This window comes from Rattus norvegicus, chromosome 13, assembly GCF_021556685.1.
Source record: "Rattus norvegicus strain SHRSP/BbbUtx chromosome 13, alternate assembly SHRSP_T2T, whole genome shotgun sequence".
In the NCBI taxonomy this organism is placed as follows: domain Eukaryota; kingdom Metazoa; phylum Chordata; class Mammalia; order Rodentia; family Muridae; genus Rattus; species Rattus norvegicus.
The window spans coordinates 95,126,669-95,149,989 of record NC_141546.1 but is presented as its reverse complement, the minus strand read 5'-3'; the positions used below and the strand labels follow the sequence as shown (position 1 = coordinate 95,149,989).

The 23,321-nt window shown below is 44.7% G+C and overlaps 1 protein-coding gene across 3 annotated transcripts; it reads left to right on the top strand.

Moving 5' to 3' along the window:
* Positions 1-11,448: 11,448 nt before the first annotated feature.
* Positions 11,449-23,063, top strand: H3f3a (H3.3 histone A). 3 transcript variants are annotated; one of them, NM_001402226.1, is made up of 4 exons: positions 11,449-11,586; positions 13,079-13,220; positions 14,476-14,629; positions 22,413-23,063. In NM_001402226.1, exons 2-4 carry the CDS (start codon positions 13,093-13,095, stop codon positions 22,539-22,541), a joined length of 411 nt encoding a protein of 136 aa, NP_001389155.1. In that variant the 5' UTR covers positions 11,449-11,586; positions 13,079-13,092; the 3' UTR covers positions 22,542-23,063. The 3 variants fall into 3 exon arrangements, 2 of the variants coding, with proteins under 2 accessions (NP_001389155.1, NP_001389154.1); NM_001402225.1 differs by having other exon boundaries at positions 13,070-13,220; NR_175010.1 differs by lacking the exon at positions 13,079-13,220.
* The last annotated feature ends 258 nt before the right edge of the window (positions 23,064-23,321 follow it).

The window sequence follows — 23,321 nt, the reverse complement described above, 5'->3', positions numbered from 1 at the left end:
AACCCAGGATCTTGTGCTTGTTCCGTAAGGGCTCTGCCATGGACCTACATCTCCATGGTAATACATGGTTCATTTGGTAATAGTGCTTGCCTCTGTCACTCAGTATCAGCAAACCAAAGCTGACAGGGTTTGGAGCCAATTCTCATGTTAATGAACAACACCCCTCACCTCCTCAGTGCATAATATATAGAAAAATAGATGTTGAATTTAAGTCGACAAATTAAAGTATGCTGTTTAAATTGCTGAGGTTCTTGTTTTGTTCCTGTTGCTTGTCTTTGTGGTGGTATGTTGTCTTTTTTTTTTTTTCATAGCCCAGGCTAGCCTAAAACACAATATGTATCCAAGGCTAGCCTTGAGCTAGAGACCTTCCCTCTTTTCCCTCCCTCCAGAATGCTAGAATTACAGGCCTGAGCCACAGTTTTGTTGCTGGTGGTGTTTTGTTTTTAAGGAGAGATGGCCCTTCCGTGAAGCTTCCGGCCAGTGCAAGTTCTCTGGTCTCACTTGGCCGCTCTGAAAACCATGTTCAAAGGAAGCAGAGTGGCTGGGCTCCAGGAGCCTATGGTGAATTTCCAGCTTGAGTTAGCCGGTTCTGGACATACCTCCAGTGCCTGTGAGACAATAGCCCCTACGTGTTGAGAAGGAAAGTCGACGGGGGTGTCTCTCAAGCGCCAGTCCTTTGGACCCATGGAAATGTGTCATTCACCATAGGGTTGTTTTTCTGTCCGGGTACTATTCCTTTTTAAAACCACGGCAAGCAAGCAAACACCATTACTGCAGCTTTAATTATCCCTTCATGTGAGGGGACTGAACGGAGCTATGCTCTTAGCTCAACAGCTTTTAACACCATGCGTCATCATTTATATTGTTTTGGTATATGCAGTCAAGGGCTGAGGAGATGGTTCAGTCTCTAAAGTACTTGCCACACAGCACGAAGACCTCAGGGTTTAGATCCCAGCACCCACCGACAAAGTTAGGCACTGTGTGATCCTAATCCCTAGGGCTTGCTAGCTAGATACCCTAACCTATCAGCAAGCTTCAAGCTCAGCAAACAACACTGTCTCAAAAAATAAGGCCGGGCTGGAGAGGTGGCTCAGTGGTTAAGAGCACCGACTGCTCTTCCAGAGGTCCTGAGTTCAAATCCCAGCAACTACATGGTGGCTCCCAACCATCTGTGATGGGATCCCGTGCCCTCTTCTGGTGTGTCTGAGGACAGCTACAGTGTACGCACATAAAATAAATAAATTAAAAAGGAAATAAGGCAAAGAGCAATTGAGGAAAATACTGAATGTTGACCCCTGACCTCCATTTACACCTATATAGACACACACAAAGATATGGATATATTTTATTCTGTATTATAGCAGTTTAGTTGATGGGGAGGCAGGGTTTCTCTGTGTAGCCCTGCCTGTCCTAGAACTCACTCTGTGGACCAAGCTGGCCTCGAACTCACAGAGATCTCCCTGCCTCTGCTGTCACTGGCTGGTTTTTGTTTTTGTTTTTGTTTTTTAAAGACAGAGTCTCATTAAGTAGCTCTTGCCAGCCTACTAGACTAGGCTGACCTCCAAGTCACAGAGATCTGCCTGCGTTTAGGCAGTGATCCTGAGTGCTGGGATCAAAGGCCTGAGCCACAATGCCCAGCCTGTGAAGTTCTTTATCTATAACACCCTGGAAAAACTGGCCAATTAAAAAAACTGGCTAGCATATAAAGGAACGAGCTTCATTTATACATTCTTACATATATACGTAATATATACTATATAAATATAATTATAGTTTGTTTCTATTCAAACCCACAGCCTCCCCCGACCTCATTTCTCCTCCCCTGGCCCCTTCTTCCCCTGAGATAGTTCCCCCTTCTGCTCTCATGACATAAATGTCCGCTTATGCTCTTGTTCCCCCTCCACTTAGACTTCTTCCTCTCTTCTTATAGTTCCCATTTTACTTTCGTGTCCTATGCATACACAGTCTATATATTTCGCTGGTTCTTTGTATAAGCACCCTAAGATGACCCGTGATCTTGGTTCCCTACTCTCTTGATATAGAAACCCTGTAAAATGATGCAAATCAAGAAATTCAGGGTTGGGGATTTAGCTCAGTGGTAGAGCGCTTGCCTAGAGAGCGCAAAGCCCTGGGTTCGGTCCCCAGCTCCTGGGAAAAAAAGAAAAAAAAAAAAAAAAAGAAAAGAAATTCAAATTCAGAGGTGAGAGTTAATGCCTTTCTTTAATCCCAGCACTGAGGAGGCAGAGGCAGGCAGATCCCTGATTTCAAGGCCAGCCTTGTTCACAAAAGCCAGTTCCAGGACAGCCAGGGTTCAAATCTTTGGTTTTATCCTAACAGCATCAGAGAAATTGCTGAGTGTCAAGGGTATGAATATCTGAAAAGCCTTTAAGTGCCTGAAAGACTGAAGGCGCGATGTGCACCATTCCGACAGTGTTTGGGGGAAGTCTGTGAGCATGCCCGGGCCAAACAGTGGGGCTGGACACAAGGTTAGTGACCCCCCAAAGGATGCTGATTTTTGCTTCACTGGATTGAAAATGAAGAGAATAGAGCACAGCCTACATGTGGAGGTCAAAGGACAACCTCCCAGAGCAGATTCTCTCCTGGGGATAAAACTTAGGTCCTCGTGCCTGGCAGCAAGCACCTGTACCCACTGAGCCATCTCATCGGCCTTCAAGACAGTTTTATTTGCATTACCCTGATGACTAACGGAGCTGAGCATTTTTTCAAATATTTACCTTTTTTTTTTTTTTTTTTGACACAAGGTTTCTCTGTGTGTAACCCTGACTGTCCTGGAACTCACTTTGTAGACCAGGCTGACCTCAAACTCAGAGATTTACCTGCCTCTTCCTCCAAGTGCCCGGATCAAAGGTACGCGCCACCACACCCAGCTGCCAATTCTTATTAGGTTAAAAAAAAATGTGGTTATTTTTTATTATTTTTTTTTTTTTTGGGTTCTTTTTTTCGGAGCTGGGGACCGAACCCAGGGCCTTGCGCTTCCTAGGTAAGCACTCTACCACTGAGCTAAATCCCCAGCCCCTATTTTTTATTTAAAACACGTATTTCAGGTTGGGGATTTAGCTCAGTGGTAGAGTGCTTGCCTAGTAAGCTCAAGTCCCTGGGTTCGGTTCTCAGCTCCGGAAAAAAAAAAAAAAAAAGGAAAAAGAAAAAAAAACAAACACGTATTTCTAATAAATCCGATAAACTTTAATCAAATAAAGCTTGTAAAAAGCCAGTTTGGATGGTACATGCCTGTAATACTAGCATTTGAAAGCCTGAGGCCGGAAGATCTTAAGCTCTAAACCAGCATGGGCTACACAGCAAGACTCTGTCAGAAAAAGAGGGAGGGGAGGAAGGATTCCTAATACTACAGAGAGATAATGTGAGCTAGCATATGGGGTTCCAGATATTTTGTGTGCGTGTGCTTGATAAACATGTGTCTGTGTGCCAGGGCTGAGTGTGGAGGGCAGAGATCAAACTTGACTCCTCAACCTCAACTGCTCTCATCTTTTCGGATGTAGTCTCTCACTGAACCTGGGGTGCTAGTCAGCGAGCTCCAGGGACCTGACACTCTTTACCTCAGTTTACTGACATGTTGCTGCTGCACCTGCCTTTTATGTGGGTGCTTGGGATCCGAATTCAGGTCCTAAACGCTTGCTGACAAGCACTTTAACCCACCGAGCCACGCCCCAGTCCATTTCAGATTTTGTTTTTTTGAGACACTGTTTTAATAATAACTTACTCTGGCTGGCCTTGAACTATCTGTCCTCCTGAGTAGCTGGGATAACAGACCTGGACCACCAGGCCTGCCTTATCTCTAAATGTTTTGGCGGTGGATAGCTTGAGACAGTGTTGTATGTAGTCTAGGCTGGCCTCCGCCTGGGAGTGCTCTGGGTGCACACCACTGATCCAGGCTACCTCCATCACTCCTGAGTGCCAGGATCACAACCTCAGACCACCATAACCAGCTTATTTTAATTTTAAAAATTTTATTTTCTTAGTACATTGTATCACATTGTACTGCATTGCATTCCGTTGCATTGTGTGGGGTGGTGTGTGTGGGGGGTGTGTGCTGCTGTGTCTTGCAGGGATAGAAGAGGGAACTGGGTTCCCCTGAGAGCTGAAATCACAAGCAGTTGTGAACCACCTGTTGTGGATGCTGGGAACTGAACTTTGGTCCTCTGGAGATCTTAACCACTGAGTCATCTCTCTAGCCTCTCATTTTCTGTTTTGATATTAGATAAATGAGGGCCCAATTGCTTGGACTATTAAGGGAAACAATACTGGATGCCTTTGGGGTCCCCGGTAACCCAAGTTCTTGTTTCTGTGGCTGCTTGAGCTCCAGTTTCATTCTCAAGTCTACCAAAGAAACTCAATCCCCACCTTCCCCATGAGAAGTCAGCGCTGGCTGGACCTGCTTAGTTTGCTCCCTTTTCCTTCCTTCCTTTTTCCTTCTGTCTCTCTCAGCAGTGTTGGGACAGAATCTGGGCAAGTGTTCTACCACTGGGCTACACCCCTGCTTCTCTAGGACAATCAGTCTGACTCTTGGATAAGAAGGAAAACCTGAACTGAGCGGTGGTGGCACACGCCTTTAATGACAGCAGAGGCAGAGGCAGGTGGATCTCTGAGTTCAAGGCCAACCTGGTCTACAGAGTGAGTTCCAGGACAGGCAAGGCTACACAGAGAAACCCTGTGGGGGAAAAAAGGATTCTTCAAGTTTTGTATTTATTTTGTGTGTTTTGACTGCATGTATATCTATGCCTCAGGTATACACTTGGTGCCTTAGAGACGGAGAGGACATTGGCTCCCTTGGAACTAGGACACACAGCCCAGTGTGAACAACCATTGGATGAGAATTGAAAGAGGAGCCAGTACCTTTAACTACTGGGCTATCTCTCCATCCCTAACTATGTAGCCCAGACTGACTTAAAACTTCCTCTCCAGCCTCTGCCTCCCTCCCTAGTGCTGAGGCTGTGTGTGTGTCATCATGCCCAGATCAAGGAGAATACTTTTTAGGAGGCATTTGGACACCCATGACATGAGCAGAAGGGGGACCACTGGAGAAAGGACAGGAATAGAGGTGGTGAGACCAGGGGAATGAGGACAGCAGGGGAGGGAGGACCATTAAAACAGAGTGTAATGATGCACACTCTCTCTCCTACACACACACATGCACACTCACACATACACACATATCATTAGAACAAAATGTAATGATACATTTATATGAAAATGCCACCGTTAAAGCCGTTGCTTTTTTTTTTTTTTTTTTTTTTTTTTTTTTTTTTTGCTTTTTAGAGACAGGGTTTCTCTCTGAGGCCCTTGGATATCCTGACACTCACCCTGTAGACCAGGCTAGCCTGAACCTCAGAGATCCACCCGCCTCTGCCTCCCAAGTGTTGGGATTAAAGGTGTGTGCCTGCACTGCCATGACTTTCCACACTAGAAACTTTAAAAAGGGAGTATTTGTTTGTTTCTGACATGTTCTCATGTACTAGGGCTGCTGCTGCCCCGAGTGCTGGGACTATAGGTAGGAGCCGCCACACTCAGTTTAGGAACTTCTTTTTTCTCTTTTGAGACAATGTCTCTCTACTTGGAACTTACTATTTAGAGCAGGCTGGCCCCGCACTCAGAGATCTTCCTGCTTCTGCCCCCCAGGGCTGGGATTAAAGTTCTGTGCCACTACTACTTAGAGAATACTTCTTACAAAGAAACAGTCCTCTTTTCTCATAATGACACTTTTCCTATAGCATTTACCTGCTTCTTTTTAACTTGTGGGTTTACAAATAAAGTAGTGGGCTTACGTTTCTCTTCTTTAACCTGTTGCTAAGCTCAGTGGTGGAGAGCCTGTTTAGAGTGTGTGAGGAGAAGGTAGGAAGGAAGGGCTTCATTATAACCTTGAGTGTGCCTGGATTCACTGAGTCACGCGGATTCACCAGAGGTGGAGCACACCTATAATCCCAGCACTTGAGGCTGTCAGTTAGAGGCTAGCTTTGAGTAGAGTTTCTGTCTCAAAAAAAATTTTTTTTCCTTCAGTCATTCCTCAAGGTAGACCCACACTTATCCAGTTCATTTAGGCTGGGCCAGGATGATGGACATGACTTCATTTATAGATTTCTAGTGGGCATCTCTTGTCTACTCAGTGAGCACAGTTGCCATCCAAGGGTGTCTGAGTCGGAAAGAACGGTAAGAGCAGAAGCCGTCAGTCACTTAGTGGGCGCTGAGATTGATGGAACATTAATGGTGGTAATGGTTTGCCCTGGTGAAATGGTTGTGTACACCACTAATGAAATATACCAGACTCTGAGGGCCCAGGTTTCCCACATTTGGATAACCTGGGGGAGGAGGGGAGGCGTGCCTTACGACTCACTCCACAGGCAGGTCTGTTGGAAGCTGACAGAGACCAGTACTTAAACTGTAGGCACCCACTGTTAAACTCACACTCTAGAGAAAAGACCTCAGTCTGGCTAACAGGTTAACACACCAGCCGCTAAGTTTCTAAGAAGGAAATCAGCATAGAAATCGACAGAGCTTCACATGGGAGTGGAGTGAGGAAGACTGTGGTCTAGAGAGTGAGCAATGACAAGAAACAGAGGCCCAGAGCAACCCAGAGGACTTCACTATGGGACACGCAGGTGCCAGGAGATGGGACCTCCTCCTCACTTGGGACCAGTGTCTTTGGTTGGGCATAGTCCCATCTTTGGGGATGCTCACTGGAGACCAGCCTGAGCAGAGACGGCTTACTCTATGTCCTTTGGTCCTCACTGTGTTGGGAAACAGATGAGGGACATTTCCGGCTGAACCCAAATGAAGCACTGAGCACAGCCAGGAAGGAGCTCTGGCCTAGTTCCCTGCCCTACGTCTATGAAGCAGAGATCATAACCCAGCACGATCAAGGAGCCGGAGGGACCCCGTGGAAATAAAAGCAGGTATGGCTGGTTCAGACCCACATCTCCTACTTCCTACCAGGCACCCCTCTCAGTTTATAGTGTGGGCTGCTTCCATGGTACCCAAAGCAGCTGCGGACCGACTCTTAACCTTCTACAATTTGACCTGCATCATTATTTCGATACAGTCGTTAGACGGCTGGAGAGATGGTTCAGTGGTTGACAGCACTAACTGTTCTTCCAGAGGACTTGGGTTCCATTTCCGGTACCCACATAGTGGCTTACAACCATCTGTAACTCCAGTCCCCTGGGGATCTGGTGTTTTCTGGAATGTGAGGGCACTGCATATACACAGGCAAGATCTCAATACGCGTAAAATAAAAATAGAGAAAAAGAATTCAGTACCCTTTAAAACTTTTGGCTGGTGACTGGGGGTGTAGCTCAGTTGGTAGTCCTTGACTGGCACTCAAGAAGTCCTGGGTTTGAGCCCCAGAACCAAATAAAACTAAGCATGATGGGTACACATTTGTAATCCTAGCTCTTGGGAGGTGGGAAAAGGAAGATAAGGAGTTTAAGACCAATCATCCTTAGCTGTTTATCGAATTTCAGGCCAGCCTGAATTACATGAGATTCTCTCTCAAAAAAAAAAAAAGTTTAACTGTATTTAGTATATATTTCAAAAATGTTCTATTGGGGATCAGACTCAGGTTACTAGCTCTAAACCCTGTCCCATCCCGACTGCATTTGCTAATAGAGAAAGGGAAGACAGAGCTGAAGATGTAACTGTAACTTGGTAGAATGCTTTCTTAGAACAAAGCACTGGGTTTGATCCTTGGTATCATACAAAACCAAGCGTGGCCAGGGCCGTGGTGGCTCAGGCCTTCAACCACAGCACCTGGGAGGCAGTGGCAGGTGGCTCTCGGAGTTGCACAGAGAAACCCTGTCTTGAACAAAACAATGACAAAAACCCCAAGTGTGTGGCCTCATGTTTTCCAGCACTTGGGAGGTGGAGACAGGAGGGTCAGAGTAGCTGCCTGGCCACCATGAGACCCTGTGCAGAGGACTATCTAGGAGGCGGTTCCCACTGGCTGGCTTGAGCACCTGAACAGATGACACTGGGCAAGAGGAGAGAGGTTTGAAGAAAGGTGAGGATTTGAGGCCACAGGACAAATGCTTTTCAACAAAGTGTGAACACAGGGAGAATCTATAGGTTATGATATTCAGAAGGCCCGCCAGGGCACGACTGTGGTGGCGCATGCCAGAGAGTGAGGCAGAGGACTATTCAAAGCCAGACTGAGCTACACAGTGAGACCCTGTCAAAACAAGCAGGAAAACAGTGCAGATGGGACACAAGATTGGTCACGGGTCAATACAATGGGTACACGGGAGTTCACTGTGCTAGTTCATCTATCTTTGAGTATGACAACTTCCATGGGAGTGGGTGACATTTCCTAATGGTTACAGCTAGTAGAAAAAGGGCTCCAAACCAACTGTGTGAGTATGTACACTGTGGGGGCAATGCTTCACTAGAAGAAGCGGGCAAAACTATTTCTAGAGTTTATATTCTTACTGGCAGGAAACAGACCATAAACAAACAAACGACAGATTTAAATCAACACCTCAAAGAAAAGGGTGGTAAGTGTTCAGAAACATCTCCAACAGGCAGTATATATATATATATATATATATATATATATATATATATATATATATATTTTTTTTTTTTTTTTGCTCCATGAACAGACAACAGAGAAGGAAGTGATTGACATTCTTTGCTTTTGAAGTTTTTCATATAGTCTTCCTATAGGCTTAACTGACTTGGAACGCCCTATGGAGGGCAGGCTAGCCTCCAACTCCCAGCTGTCTTTCTGGGTCTGATTCTGAACTGCTGGGATTATAGGCTTGAACCATCACACCTACCTTTGGAGTTTATCTTATCCTTTCAATTATAAGCAAATCTTAATTAGTGCCCACAATTATTCTGTTCTAGGGGAAATTTTTTAACCTGATTTTAAGCTTTTGCTCCCCCCTTTCCCCTACTATAAACTCCAAATGTTGAGGTGGTAATTAACTGAGCTCAGAGTGGAGTCTGCTAGCTGGGTGTGTTGATGTGTGCCTTTAATCCCAGCATTTAGGAAGTAGGCAGATTCCCTCCCTGTGAGTTAGGGGTCAGCCTGATGGTCTGCACGTCAGTTCCAGGCTAACCCAAGAGCTACACAGGGAGACTCTAAAACAACAAAAGACTAACCTCAGGTGCCCTGCTCTCCTAGCCTCCATGAATTGGAAATCAAGTCTCCGACTCTACAGTCTTTTGCCATCCTTGGGGCTCCAAAGCATCCCGCCCCTTGGCCAAGGGCAGCTTCCCTGTGCAAGGTAAAGTTTCTGGAGAAAGATTCAACCAGGGCAGGACTGTTACTGGTGCTGTTCACTGCAACATTCCCACCCTCCCCAAACTGTACTGAGCAGAGTTGGCATGATATATATATATATATATATATATATATATATATATATATATATATATACACACATATATATACATATACATATACACACACACACACACACACACACACACATATATGACAAATTTGGGAACTTCCTGATTACTAAGAGGATATTCAGTCATATTTCCAGAAAGAGCTTGCAGACTACCATTGCACAAACACGACTTCCACGATGTTACAGATGGGCAACTTTAGTTGGTTCGGAGAAGCCACAATCTCCACGAAGTAGTTCACCTGGCACAGTCCTTGGATCCCTTAAAAATATCCACTTAGGTGGGGCTGGGGATTTAGCTCAGTGGTAGAGCGCTTACCTAGGAAGCGCAAGGCCCTGGGTTCGGTCCCCAGCTCCGAAAAAAAAAGAACCAAAAAAAAAAAAAAAAAAAAAGAAATATCCACTTAAAGCCAGGGAGAATGTATGAGAGAACGGAGCAAGCATACAAAGAAAAGTACTATCCATGACACGTTAGTATTTCTCGAAGATATGACTGATTCAATTGATTCAACAGCCTTCTTGGATAAATCCAGCAACAAATATTTTAGTTTCCTGAAAACAAAACAAAAACAAGCAAGAGGAAAAAAAATGCTTCTTGGCTCAAATTATAGGAATTCTTCACGGGCAGCTCAGAGGAGGCTTTTTTGCATATGTGCTTTTAGGATAGCATCACAGATTGCATGTGTTCCTCACGTCAACACTTAACACTCATTAAATAATAATGAGGCAGGAGGCCTGGATTTTTTTTTCTTTTTTTTTTTTTTTTTGTTTCTCCAGGGTCTGTTCCTCATTTAAGTGACCTTGGACAAATCCATTTCTTCTCTCATATCTGATTTCCACATTATCTGTTACAGGATAATGTGTAAGACTGCTTTGAGAGGTCTTCAGATTACATACAGTACTGTCCTTCATCTATGAAATTTATCTCCATCAGTACCCTGAGGGATCTTCGTGACTCTTCTACCGAAAGCCTTCACACGGAGTTGTCGAGCCTGGTCAATACCTAATCTGGGGATGGTTCAGATGTTTGTAGGTCACTTAATGAGAACTTAAACTATGCAGTCCGTTGCCCAAGCTACTGAGCACTAGGAAAGCGGGAAACAGCAAGCCCTACACCAGCTTTTCCTTCTACCTGCCGTTTCAGCCTCTGGTAGCTGACAACATTAGACTAATATGTCACGAGATTTCTACAGCGATCCTCCAACAGTGAAGGGGTTGAAAGGCCCACTCTTGGTTTATACAGCTACAGCTGTGTTGCACATTGTTTCAAAGGCTTACAAAACACAGCCATCTTGCACCAAGAACCGCGGCCTAGGGAGAGGGTGAGCCCTGTCCCTCCTCCCCGGTGCCACCACCTGCGACCCGCTGGCAGTCTCCGCACTGCCCCGCAGGCAGCACCTGGCTGCCCCGCCACTCTCGGGCTGGACTCCCGGACCAACTTGTCCTCAGGCGACTTGGCCCGACCCTCCGGACAGGCCCGCGCTCAGCAGGGAGCAAAGGCGGGAAGAGGCCCGCGGGCCCCCGCCCCTGCCGCGCCGCGCGGTCCGAAAGTGGGCGCCGCGGGACTGGGGTTCCACTTGCCAGCTTCCTGCTTGGGCGCGTTTTCAACTGGGGCGCGGCGACCTCACGGTCCCGGCCTCCTCCCCGCCCCCACACGGGCCGAGCGCCTCGGGGGCGCGCGCGGGGGCGGCGCCCCTCCCCCCGCAGGCCGGGCGCTGGTCCGCAGCCTGCGCCGCCCTCCCCTCCCCCACTCCCCTCTGTGCACCCCAAAGCTGGGCTTCGGGGGCCCACTGTGACGCCTGCGCCCGGCAGGGAAGGAGTGCGGGCGGGGGAACAGACTAGGGCGGACGGCATCTCGGCGGGCCCCGCGGCCCCTCGGCGTGTCTTTTGTGTTTGTACACACCGCGAGAGGCGGCGGGAGGAATGGGCGGGCGGCGCGCGGGGGAGGAGCGAGCGCGCGCCAGCGAACGAGCGCGCGGGGGGAGGGGAGGGGCGGGGCGTGCGGGGGCCCTGGGCGGGGCCGAGCCTTCCCTCCATTGTGTGTGATTGGCTGGCGCGCGGCGCGGGGCGGGGCGGCGTGTGTGGGGGAAAGCCTCGGTGTCAGCCATCTTTCAATTGTGTTCGCAGCCTTCGCCGCGCCGCCGCCGCTCTCTAACGCCAGCGCCGCCTCTTGCTTGCTGAGCTCCAGCCGAAGGAGAAGGGGGTAAGTTTCTCCGTCTGCCCGCTTTCCTGGGGCCCGGCCCCGCTCGCCGTCGGCCTCGTAGCGGGCCACGGAGGGCACCCACAGCCCCCCGAGCTCGACCCGCAAACTTTTTGGCGCAGAAATGGAGATATGGGGAGCGAGTTTCCCTTCCGCGGGCGGCGGCGGCGGCGGCTCCCCCGTCTCTCCGTCTCAGCCCAGCAGTGGCACTGCCGCGGCGCCGAGCCTGTCTCCCTCCGGCGCCGCGGGCTCTTTCTTCGGTGAAATCCCGCCCGCCGCCCCTTCCCGGGACCCCAGACCATCACCATGTCCCGCGCGAGCCTCTTAACTGCCGCCTCCGGGTCCCGGGCCCCAGTTTTTCGGGCGCAAAGGGGTAAAATCGTCGCCGCTTTCCACCCCGGGCTAACTCGCTTTTTGCTGCCTCCCCACAGTTGTGCCTGAGCTTCACCATCTTGTCTCTTCTCTGGTCACCGACCATATTTTTCCCCCCGTTTCTCTCTTCCCCATTTTAAAATGGAAGAGAAAAAATTTTAAGAACATTTTTTTGCCTTTTTTGGAGAAAAAGAAACTTGATGCATATGAAATGCAGAAAACAAAAAAAAGAACTTTTGCATTTTTTTGGAGAGCGGCACGTGGCAGAGGATGGGGTATTTTCGAACGATTTGCTGTTTGTCTCTGGAAGGGAATCGGATACGTTTTCCAATTGTTTCCATTTTGTGCTAGTCTTGGGGAGCCGAGTCGCTCGCTGCCAGCGCGGGGTGCGGGGGCCGAGACGGACAGGTCGGGTACCCGGAACCTAGGGACCCAGGGGAGATAGAACCAAAAGTTTATGTGGTGCTGGGTGGGCCGGGCCGCCGGTGTGGAGCGCTAATTAAGCCTGGGTGCGGGGCAGTCGGCTTCCATGTCGAAGCCCGGGAGGGGGACGGGCTTTGTGGAATGCTCGCTGGCGATGGCTGTTGTTCTTGTCTTTTGAGACGCCTTTTTGTCAATTATAAAGAAACAAATCCCAAGAATGTTTTTAGATATTTACATCAACTGCCAAGCGCGAGGGGGGCCGCCAACCCGGCGGGGAGGGGCGCTGAAACCTTTTTCTAAATTTTATTTTGGCTGTAATTTGACTCGACGTTTCTGCGTTTGTGGCTTCGTTCGTTCATTTGACTTGTTTGCGATCGAATGTTTGCAGACGTTTCTAATTTCTACTTTAATTAAAGGAATTGAATCAAAAGCCAAGGGGGGGCCTCTCTGGTTTTGGCAGTTTATCGCTCGGAATTAGCTTTATAGAGTATTAATGCTGACAATTTTCTAGTTTGTTTTAAAACATATTTGGGTGATAGACGTATTCCACGCCCTTCCCAACTAATTATATAACAGCAGCAGCCCCCCCCCCCCGTTACTGATTAATTTTCAGGTTGGGGGTTTTCTGGCAGGAATATGTATGTTTTAGTTGAATACGATGGGTTTTTTTTTTTTTTTTAAACACTGATAGGTAAGTAAGGAGGTGCTCATACCATGGCTCGTACAAAGCAGACTGCCCGCAAATCCACTGGTGGTAAAGCACCCAGGAAACAACTGGCTACAAAAGCCGCTCGCAAGAGTGCGCCCTCTACTGGAGGGGTGAAGAAACCTCATCGTTACAGGTATTTATAAAAGGGCGAGGACTGGGAGAGTGTCTAAATAGTATGTTCATGTATTTTAACAGGAAGATAGTCATGCTTTTTGCTATGGGAAAAGGATGTTTCTCTCTCTTGAATAATTACTACTGCTTGAATATATTTGCATATGTTCGTTTGTGAACATAAAGTATTAAGTATCCAGTGTGATCACTAACATTTGAAGCTGTAATCTGATCTAAAAACCTAAAAGACGTAGTATATTAAAGTAATAGTACACGTTAGTTAATATTTTAAACAGCCATTTTTTTTTTAACTAGTAAAGTCTCACTTTTTAGGTAACTCCTCACTTATGGTAAAGTAATAACTTATGGTAGGGAGACCAGTAAAGTTCCCATTGGTCGTATTTACTTGGTAGGTTTTTTCCCTCCTTTATTACCTCATTTAGTTTTAATATAACCGGTGTTGTTAAGGACATCAGCCATTAGAGGGCACAAGTTGCCCAAATTTACATAGACAGATTTTACAGTGAAGCGCACAAGAGTAGAAGAAATACGTCAGAATTAGAGGTAAAACAGTTCTGTGGGCAATAACTTAATTTTTTTGGCTGGGCAGTGGTGGGGCATTTAATTGCAGCACTCAGACAGATCTCTGAATTTGAGGCCATTCAGGGCTGTTACATAGAAACCCGAGGGGGCTAGTGGGAGGTTTCTTATGGAAAAAACTGCAAACAAGTTTTCAAACTTAATTATGACTGATAGAATGGTGGGAGGTAAAACAGTTTGAAAGTGAATCGTTGAGTTATGTAAGCCTTTTAGATGGGGTAAAGGAAAGTGATGCTAACTCAGAAGAGGTTGCTGCTAGCCTAATAGCTCACATGATCCCAAGTTTGTATATTTAACATAAGGCAGGCTTGCCTGGACCTCACTGTGTAGAGGCTCCTGTCGTGTCTGCAGCCTCTGCACCAAGAGTTCTGGTACAAGTGTAAAATACAACCAGCTAGCTCAAAGTCTCAATTCTTAGTGCAGATGGATGAGTTATGTTTGCATGAAAGTGAAAATGAATATATGGCTTTGATAAACTGCCTTATCGTGCTTTTGATTTTAAAGGTGATCTTTTTCTTAACAGGATTGACTATTCAGGTCATAAAACTGATCTGTGAAATTTGGTGTTGAAGAATAGTTGAGTGGATCTTTTTGAAAAATTACTGCATATCTTTAAAGCTGACCACTTTTCGTGTCATAGAGATTTAGTAACAATTTCTTTAATGTTAACTTTTTAGGCCTGGTACTGTAGCACTCCGAGAAATCAGACGCTATCAGAAGTCCACTGAACTTCTGATTCGCAAGCTCCCCTTTCAGCGTCTGGTGCGAGAAATTGCTCAGGACTTCAAAACAGACCTGCGCTTCCAGAGTGCAGCGATTGGTGCTTTGCAGGTAAATGGATGGGCGGGGAAGGCAGACCCTCATTTTGTTTGTTCCTATTGTGTAGCAAGAACGGTTACAAACATCTTATTGTTTCTCGTGCAACTGTAGTTACAAGCCTGTAATATAATTTAAAGGTCAAATAGTACAAGGTATCTGGACCAAGGTGGTGCACAGACCTTTAGTCTCAGCCTTTAGGGAGGTTCAAGGTCGTCCATAAAAACCTAAGTCCTAATAGATTCTGAAGCTTAATGCAGTTATTATTTTAATTTTTTAACCTTGTATATTGAAAGCAATGCCTAAAATTCTGGCGTGGTTTTTAGAGTAGGCCGTATTCAACAATTACACACGAGAGGTAATTGTGATAGAACTGCCAGGAAAGGAGCTTGAAGACAAGTGGATCTGTAAAGGAGCAAGGACTGGACACATGCAGTTTGCTAAAGGGAACTATAGAGTTCCTGTCAAATAGGAAGCACAGTCTGAATTTAACCTTAGTTCTAGTGTTGGGAACAGTGATCGGGAGTGGTTGTATATGGAAGCACTAATGACTTCTAACAAGATTAAAATTGAGATTAATACAAAAGACTTGACAGGTGTTTGGGGGTATAATGCCCTTGTATCTCAAGTATGAAGAGATGGGGCTGGAGATGGCTTCGTGGTTAAGCGTGCTGCTTTTCCAGAGGTCCAGGATTCAATCCCACAACCACATGGCCTCTCACTCCGTTTCTAGAGGATCTGACCTCTTCACACAGACACAAAAAACATGCAGGCACAGCACCAGAGAAAGTAGAAATGGAGGTCTCTGGGCAGTGCTACACATCATCATTGGAGGGTTTTAAAAGCTACTGTTGCTGTGCTTAGCTTTTGCTTTACATTGGAGAAAGATTTGATAGGTGGATTCTGCTCTGATGTATGATTGGTCAAGCTGTTTCTATGGTTGGGCTAAACTTCATTTGATTGGTGAATTCAAGAATAGGCATGCATCTATTACATTTACATGGATTGGAATTACTGAAATTTCACTATCAATCTTTTCATAGTGTTCCTTTAGAATTTTATGTTTCTGTTTCAATAGCTGCTTATCAATTCCTTTGAATAAATGCAATTACTAAGATCCCCAAGATGAGCTACTCTCATTAGCAGGCCGTGATTAACACTGTACTTGTAAGTCCAGCATTTTTTTAAATCTTACATGCAATAATAAAGCTTTGAAATTACTAAGCATTTTGGCTGGAAAACTTACACCATCCATGTGTAAATGTCCATTGTTATTATTTAGTTACATAATTACCAGCAAGCATGATTTTGAGTAAAATATGCATTTTTTTTTTTTTTTTTTTTTCGGAGCTGGGGACCTAACCCAGGGCCTTGCGCTTGCTAGGCAAGCGCTCTACCACTGAGCCAAATCCCCAACCCCGCATATTTTTTAATGTCCTGGATTCTTTGTTTGTTTGTTTTTAATTTACATTTCAAATGTTACTCCCTTTTTCAGTTTCTCATCCATAACCCTCTATCCTATCCCCCTCCCCGATTTTTTAATGACTGAGTTTATTTAGGTTTATGCTCAGAAAGCCAGCTATGTGGTTAAGGGTGACCTTGAACTCCTGATTCTCTGTGTCCCTGAAGACTGGGGTTACAGGCAAGCTCCACCATAACTGTGTTATATGGTGTTTGGGATTAGATCCAGAGCCCTGTGCTTATTAGGCAAGGTTTCCTCCTTTCCTTCCAAGGTAGGGTTTCTCTAGCTCTTGGCTGTCCTAGAACTCCCTTTGAACACCAGGCTGTCCCTACCTAACTCACCTGCTTCTGCTTCCCTAGGTGCTAGGATTAAAAGTGTGCACCACTGCCTGGCTAGGCAAGCCCTCCAGCCAGCTACAGCCACCATCTCGATGGGAGCGGCAGGTGGCTTTAGTCAAGCTGAGGGAGGCCAGGGGTCTCTGATTTCCAGGCCTGCCAGGACTGCATACACATAGTGAGATCCTTTTGTAAAAACTAAATAGCACAGTGATCTCTAAGGTTAGAGAAGTTGCCTGGTGTAGTCCTATCCTTGCCTGCATATTCAGGGTCCTAGGTTTAGTCCCCCCCTAGTACCACAGACAGAAAAGATAGTCATTTGCTTGTGGAAGAAGGATATAGAAGGAGATGAGGTAGGATTTTAAACAGTGCTTTTTATTTATTTTTTTTTTTTATTTTTTTTTTTTTTGGTCTTTTTTTCGGAGCTGGGGACCGAACCCAGGGCCTTGTGCTTCCTAGGCAAGCGCTCTACCACTGAGCTAAATCCCCAGCCCCCAGTGCTTTTTAATCTGTTGATGTCTCGTAACTTTTATAATTCCAGCACATGTGAGCCTGAGTGAGGCAGGCTTGCTGATGTAAGTTCAGAGCCAGTCTGGGCTACACAATAAGACCTCTTAAAAACAAGGTACTCTATTTTTTGGCTTTAGAGTTACACAATTTAAGTTGGACATAATAGGGTGTGCTAGTCTGTAATGCCAACACTCAAATGAGAAGTGACAGGAGGATTATTTGTCAACACCAGTTTGCACTATATAGCTAGTTCAAGATTAACCAAGAGTACATATTATCCTGCCTTTTCTAGACATTTCATGCCTTTAATCCCAGCATTTGGAGGGCAGGAGCAGGCTAATTTAGGCCAGCCTAATTTCAGGATAGCCAGGGGTACTACAGGGAAACCTTGTTACAAAACAAGAAGATTATAGGAACTGGTGAAAAGCCCGATCTTCCTGCTTTAATTCCTGTCTGCATCAGGCAGCTCATGACGACCTGTAACTCTTCCCAAGGGGATCCGACATCCTCTTCTAGCTTCTGGGGGCACTAGAATGAATGCATGGATGTGGTACACTTACAGACAAGCATAGACACCACACACACTGTAGAGAGAGTCTTGTGTACTGTGTAGAAGAAGCATCACCTGTCAATAAAACTGATGGCCAGTTAGCTGAGGTGGGGTTAGAAGGTGGTACATCTGGCAGAGGGAGAAAGGAATTCTGGGAAAAGTAAGGTAGGAAGATTGTCCCAAGCTGAGGAAGTCAGCTAAATGAAAGTGAGGAGAGGTAGGTAGTCAGCCATGTGGCAGACATAGACTAGAATAAACATGTTATATAAGTTTCAAGCTAGACAGGAAACAAGCCAAAGCTTATAGCCTAGGCATTTATTCATAAATAATTAGGTCTCAGCCTTATTCTAGGAACAAAGAGACTGGGTAGAAAACCTGGTGCTTAAAACATACATTAAAAATTCATCTTTTCTTTAAAGTACATAGTTTAACTTATAAAACAATGCTTGTGGGGGTTGGGGATTTCCTCAGCTCAGGGTGGGGGGAGTACTTGTCACCCACCCATTTTTTTATGTTTATTTATATATTATGTATATATTTATTGTATATAAGTACACTGTTGCTGTCTTCAGACACACCAGAAGAGGGCATCAGATGTCATTACAGATGGTTGTGAGCCACCATGGGGTTGCTTAGAATTGAACTCAGGACCTGTGGAAGAGTAGTCAGTGCTCCTAACCACTGAGCCATCTCTCCAGCCCATATATTCCAAGAGCCCCAAAGGATTCCTAAAACTGCAGGACTTCAAATTCTGAATATTACTGAGGTCTTTTTTCTTTTTCTTTTTTTTTTTTTTTTTTTTTTTTTTTTTTGAGCTGGGGACTGAACCCAGGGCCTTGCGCTTGCTAGACAAGCGCTCTACCACTGAGCTAATAACAGTAAAGGAGGTGGGATAGTTAAAACAATGAACTTTTGTTGTGTAGTCTCAATAGAGCTTAATCTAGGGCCTCCTCCTTCCTGGGTGAGCACACTACACAAAGTACTGGGAACTATTTCCCAAGCTTGCTGCTATTTTGTGTTTTTAAATGGGTTTTGGTCTTTTTCGTTTTTGTTTCTTGTGACAGGGTCTTTCTATGTAGTCTTACCTGTTCTTTTTTTTTTTTTTTTTTTTTTTTTTTTTTTTTTTTTTTTCGGAGCTGGGGACCGAACCCAGGGCCTTGCGCTTCCTAGGTAAGCGCTCTACCACTGAGCTAAATCCCCAGCCCCAATCTTACCTGTTCTTGAACTTGTAGACCAGGCTGAGCTTTAAACTCAGATTTGCCTTTGCCTCTTGAGCACAGGGATGAGACGTACATCACTATCTATGCTGGCCAGCTTTTGTGAGGCGGGGTTTCCCTTAGTCAGGCAGATCTTGTCGTGGATGTGCAGATCTCCAGCTTCATGAATAGCTAGTTTGGATTGCTGACCCATGCCACTAGTGCTGGCACAGTGTCCTGCTAATAAGCTTAAGATTATGGAGTGTGTGTTGGGTATGAAGCCTCGCACCTAGGATCAGGAGGTTGTGGTAGGAATATTACCAATATTTAAAACCATCTTGGGCTAGTGTAAAACCCAACCTCAAAATTTTTTTCTTTGACCATTTTAATCATTTAATATGTTCAGATCATGGTTGGCAGTAAAAGGAAACTGAAGGTTGAGAGTTGTGGAGCCAACTATACAACTAAAGGAAAAGAAATATAAAACTAAATTTAGTTCAAAGAGGTAGGGTGATGGGGCTGGCGAGATGGCTCAGTGGTTAAGAGCACTGACTGCTCTTCCAGAGGTCATGAGTTCAATTCCCAGCAACCACATGGTGGCTCACAACCATCTGTAATGTGATCTGATGCCCTCTTCTGGTGTGTCTGAAGACAGCTACAGTGTACTCATATATAATTAATAAATAAATCTTTTTTTAAAAAAGGTAGGGTGATTAGGGATAATAGGGAATTGACTAATGTAATGCTTACCTCTTTAAATATCAAGGAGCTTGAACTAAAATGTTTTAGGTTAGGGATGAACAGTTTTGATAACAGTGGGGCCATAAATGTACTCAAGTGTTATAAAGTCTAGTTATAATATGCTTTTTTCTTCTACCATTTAAAACTAAGTTTTTTGCGTTGTCAATTAGACTTTATTTAGAAACAGGATTTTATTGTGTGGATCCAAGCTGGCCTCGAACTCAGATTTCCTGCTTCTGTCTTCTGAGTGCTGGTATTAAAGGCATGCTCCACCATGGTGGGATTTCTATATAGTTTTAACGTTAGAGGGACTTAGGAACATTTGCTAGTAGAACTGAATTTATTTGTGCTGTGATCTAGCTCAGTCTTCCGAGAACACAACTCGTAGGAGCAATTGGTCTCAGAAACATGGCACTTGCTGACTTCCTAGAAGCTGTGCTGCATTTCACAGAAGCATCTGTTCTAGGTTTGCATAATCCAATGCGGAGTTAAACAAAACAGTCCTTACTGAGGAACTTCAGGAGGCATCTGCACTGTGAACCCCGGAGCAGGCCATCTACATTGTACCTAGCAACACACTTGTTACTTTGACGATCGTGTGTGTAGATGTGCACATAAGTAAGGACTTGATCCTCCATCTTCTAGTCTACTGAGCCGTCTTCAGCTTCCTCTCTAGACTTCTTAACCAACTTGTAGACTAAAAATGAGTGTCTGAGTAGTAAATCTTTGGACTAGTAGGTAAGACAAGAGTGAAGGATGGCCTAGAAGGGAGTTGTGGGGATTTGGGGTTTGCAGTGCAGAACAAAGCATTACATGGAATGAGATCTCTTGCCAAATTAACTGACAGGTATTAGAAGCTGACTGGATGGTAGGGCCAGAGTAAATGCCAAAGAATTAGATTATAGCTTCACTATGAAGACCATAGGAGTAGTGTTACTTGGCCCTTTATAGAATAGTTTTGGGCTAGAACTTAAGATAGGTAAGAGTCACGAGTGTTTTGCGCGAGGCAGATTTGTATCATAAGGTGTGAGGATTCTTTGAAGGGTGAGGATGGGGGCTGGAATAAGTCCCTCTCATGCAAACATGAAGGCAGACTGAGCTGAGTTCTTAACACCTATGCATGTCCGTGGTGCAGTCCCTAACAGCTGTCTGGTGGTTGGTGCTCGTGCATGGCTGGCACTGCAGGGGTGTCACTGAAAGGCCTAACCAGGTTGGTCCTAGTCCCTGTGACAGGTCCTCAAAACTAAGTTGAAACTGGGAAGAAGGTCCTTTAAAGTGCTTACCATGCAAGCATGAGGGACCTAGGTTCGGATTCTCAGTATACATAAAAAGAGAGACACAGTATCTGCAGTCCCAGCATTAGGAACTCAGAGATAGGCAGATCCTTGGAACATTCCAGCCTAGATGAATTGGTAGGCTCTGGATTCAATGAGAGGCCATGTCTTAGAAAATAATGTGGTAAGCAGTTGACAAAGACACCCAGCACTTTCTTTATTTTTCTTTTTTAGTGATTTTTGAAACCTTTCTTTCCTGAATGCATATATTTTATGTGTTGGGTCATACTCTGCACATCTCACCTCCTTTGTTGTTTTTAAAAGCAGAATTTGAGTTTGGTTGTGGGAAACATTGGTGAAAGAGGATGTCAGTACATTGTACTCCCAATTCTGCTTTAAAATGAAGCCATTTAGTGACGTGTGTGTGATGTGAGTTGTAGGCAGGAAGAATTCCTTAAGAACAGGAAGAACTAGTGTGGTCTATGTGAGCTACATAGTAAGTCTCAACTGTCTCAAAAACACCACTACCACCAAAAGAAACACTAGATGCTTTAACCTAGGAAACTGTAAGATGTGGAGGTCCTTTTTCCTCTCCACATGGCGTGACAGGTGTCGGTGGATGGTTCACACAGCTAGCATGTTTGGGTAGTAGGATGAGTAAGGAAATACCCTGAAGAAGGAGGAGGGAAACAGGATCAGCATTTGATAGAGGGCAACAAATTCCATTACACACTAAGGATTTGGAAGAAAGTATTTTGGAGCTGGTAATCCAATCTGTGTATTCTTGGGTTGTATGTCAGACCTCTCTCCACTACGCTGCCATGGCGTCAGCCTGGGAGAGATTGCCTGGGCTGCTTCAGTGTACATTTCATGCCCCTTGGAAGGCTGAGAGTGTTAGCATTAGTTGGCTTCTTTTAGTCATTTGTTTGCCAATTAACATTTGGATTTGGGGCTGGAGAGAGAGGGCTCGGTGGTTAGGAGCACTCACTGGCTGCTCTTCCAGAGGTCCTGAGGTCAATTCCCAGCAGCCACATGGTGGCTCACAACCATCTGTAGTGGAATCTGATGCCCTCTGGTGTGTCTGAACACAGCAACGGTGTACTCATCATATACATAAAATAAAAAATAAAATCTTTTTAAAAAATACTTGGAGGGGGCTGGAGAGATGGCTCAGTGGTTAAGAGCACTGACTGCTCTTCCTGAGGTCCTGAGTTCAAATCCCAGCCACCACATGGTGGCTCACAACCATCTGTAATGGGATCTGATGCCCTCTTCTGGTGTGTCTGAAGACAGCTACAGTGTACCCATACAATAAAATAAAATCTTAAAAAATAAATTAAAAAAAAATACTTGGAAAATTGAAGTGTCTTGATGCTTTATATGAACTGAAGCACTTTTGACAGGTTTTTTTTTTTTTTGTCTTTTTTTTTTTTAAGATTTATTTATTTATTATATATAAGTACACTGTAGCTGTCTTCAGACACACCAGAAGAGGGCATCAAATCTCTTTACAGATGGTTGTGAGCCACCATGTGGTTGCTGGGATTTGAACTCAGGACCTCTGGAAGAGCAGTCGGGTGCTCTTAACCACTGAGCCATCTCTCTAGCCCTTGACAGGTTTTTTAATATTGACACTTGATAAAAGTTTTTTTTAAAGGATTTTACTGTATAAATGTATTTTAACTGTTGGAAAAATACCATTAAGTAATTTCTCTTTATTATTGTTGCAGGAGGCAAGTGAGGCCTATCTGGTTGGCCTTTTTGAAGATACCAACCTGTGTGCTATCCATGCCAAACGTGTAACAATTATGCCAAAAGACATCCAGCTAGCACGCCGCATACGCGGAGAACGTGCTTAAGAGTCCACTATGAGGGGAAACATTTCATTCTCAAAAAAAAAATTTTTTTTTCCTCTTCTTCCTGTTATCAGTAGTTCTGAATGTTAGATATTTTTTCCATGGGGGTCAAAGGTACCTAAGTATATGATTGCGAGTGGAAACATAGGGGACAGAATCAGGTATTGGCAGTTTCTCCACGTTCATTTGTGTGTGAATTTTTAATATAAATGCAAGATGTAAAGCATTAATGCAAGCAAAATGTTTCAGTGAACACATTTCAACAGTTCAACTTTATAACAATTATAAATAAACCTGTTAAAATTTTCTGGACAATGCCAGCATTTGGATTTTTTTAAAATAAGTAAATTTCTTATTGACAGCAACTAAATGGTGTTTGTAGCATTTTATCATACAGTAGATTCCATCCATTCACTATACTTTTCTAACGGAGTTGTCCTACATGCAAGTACATGTTTTTAATGTTGTCTGTCTTCTGTGCTGTTCCTGTAAGTTTGCTATTAAAATACATTAAACTATACCTGCTTTTGGTCTTTATTATTAACCTTACAGATACAAGTTTAATATCCAGTAATTTGACAAAACTCTTGAGGCATAGGAGAAGGAAAGTCGGGTGTGAAAAGAACCAGAGGACAATCAGGCGTACACTACACTATTAGACATTTACTGGTGAATGAAAATGTGTAAGTCTAAGTAAGCAAGTGTCTGCTGTTTTAAAATGTTGTATATTAACAAGTTATTCAAGCACCAATCATTGATTCTTATCTGTGTTATTAGCATTAG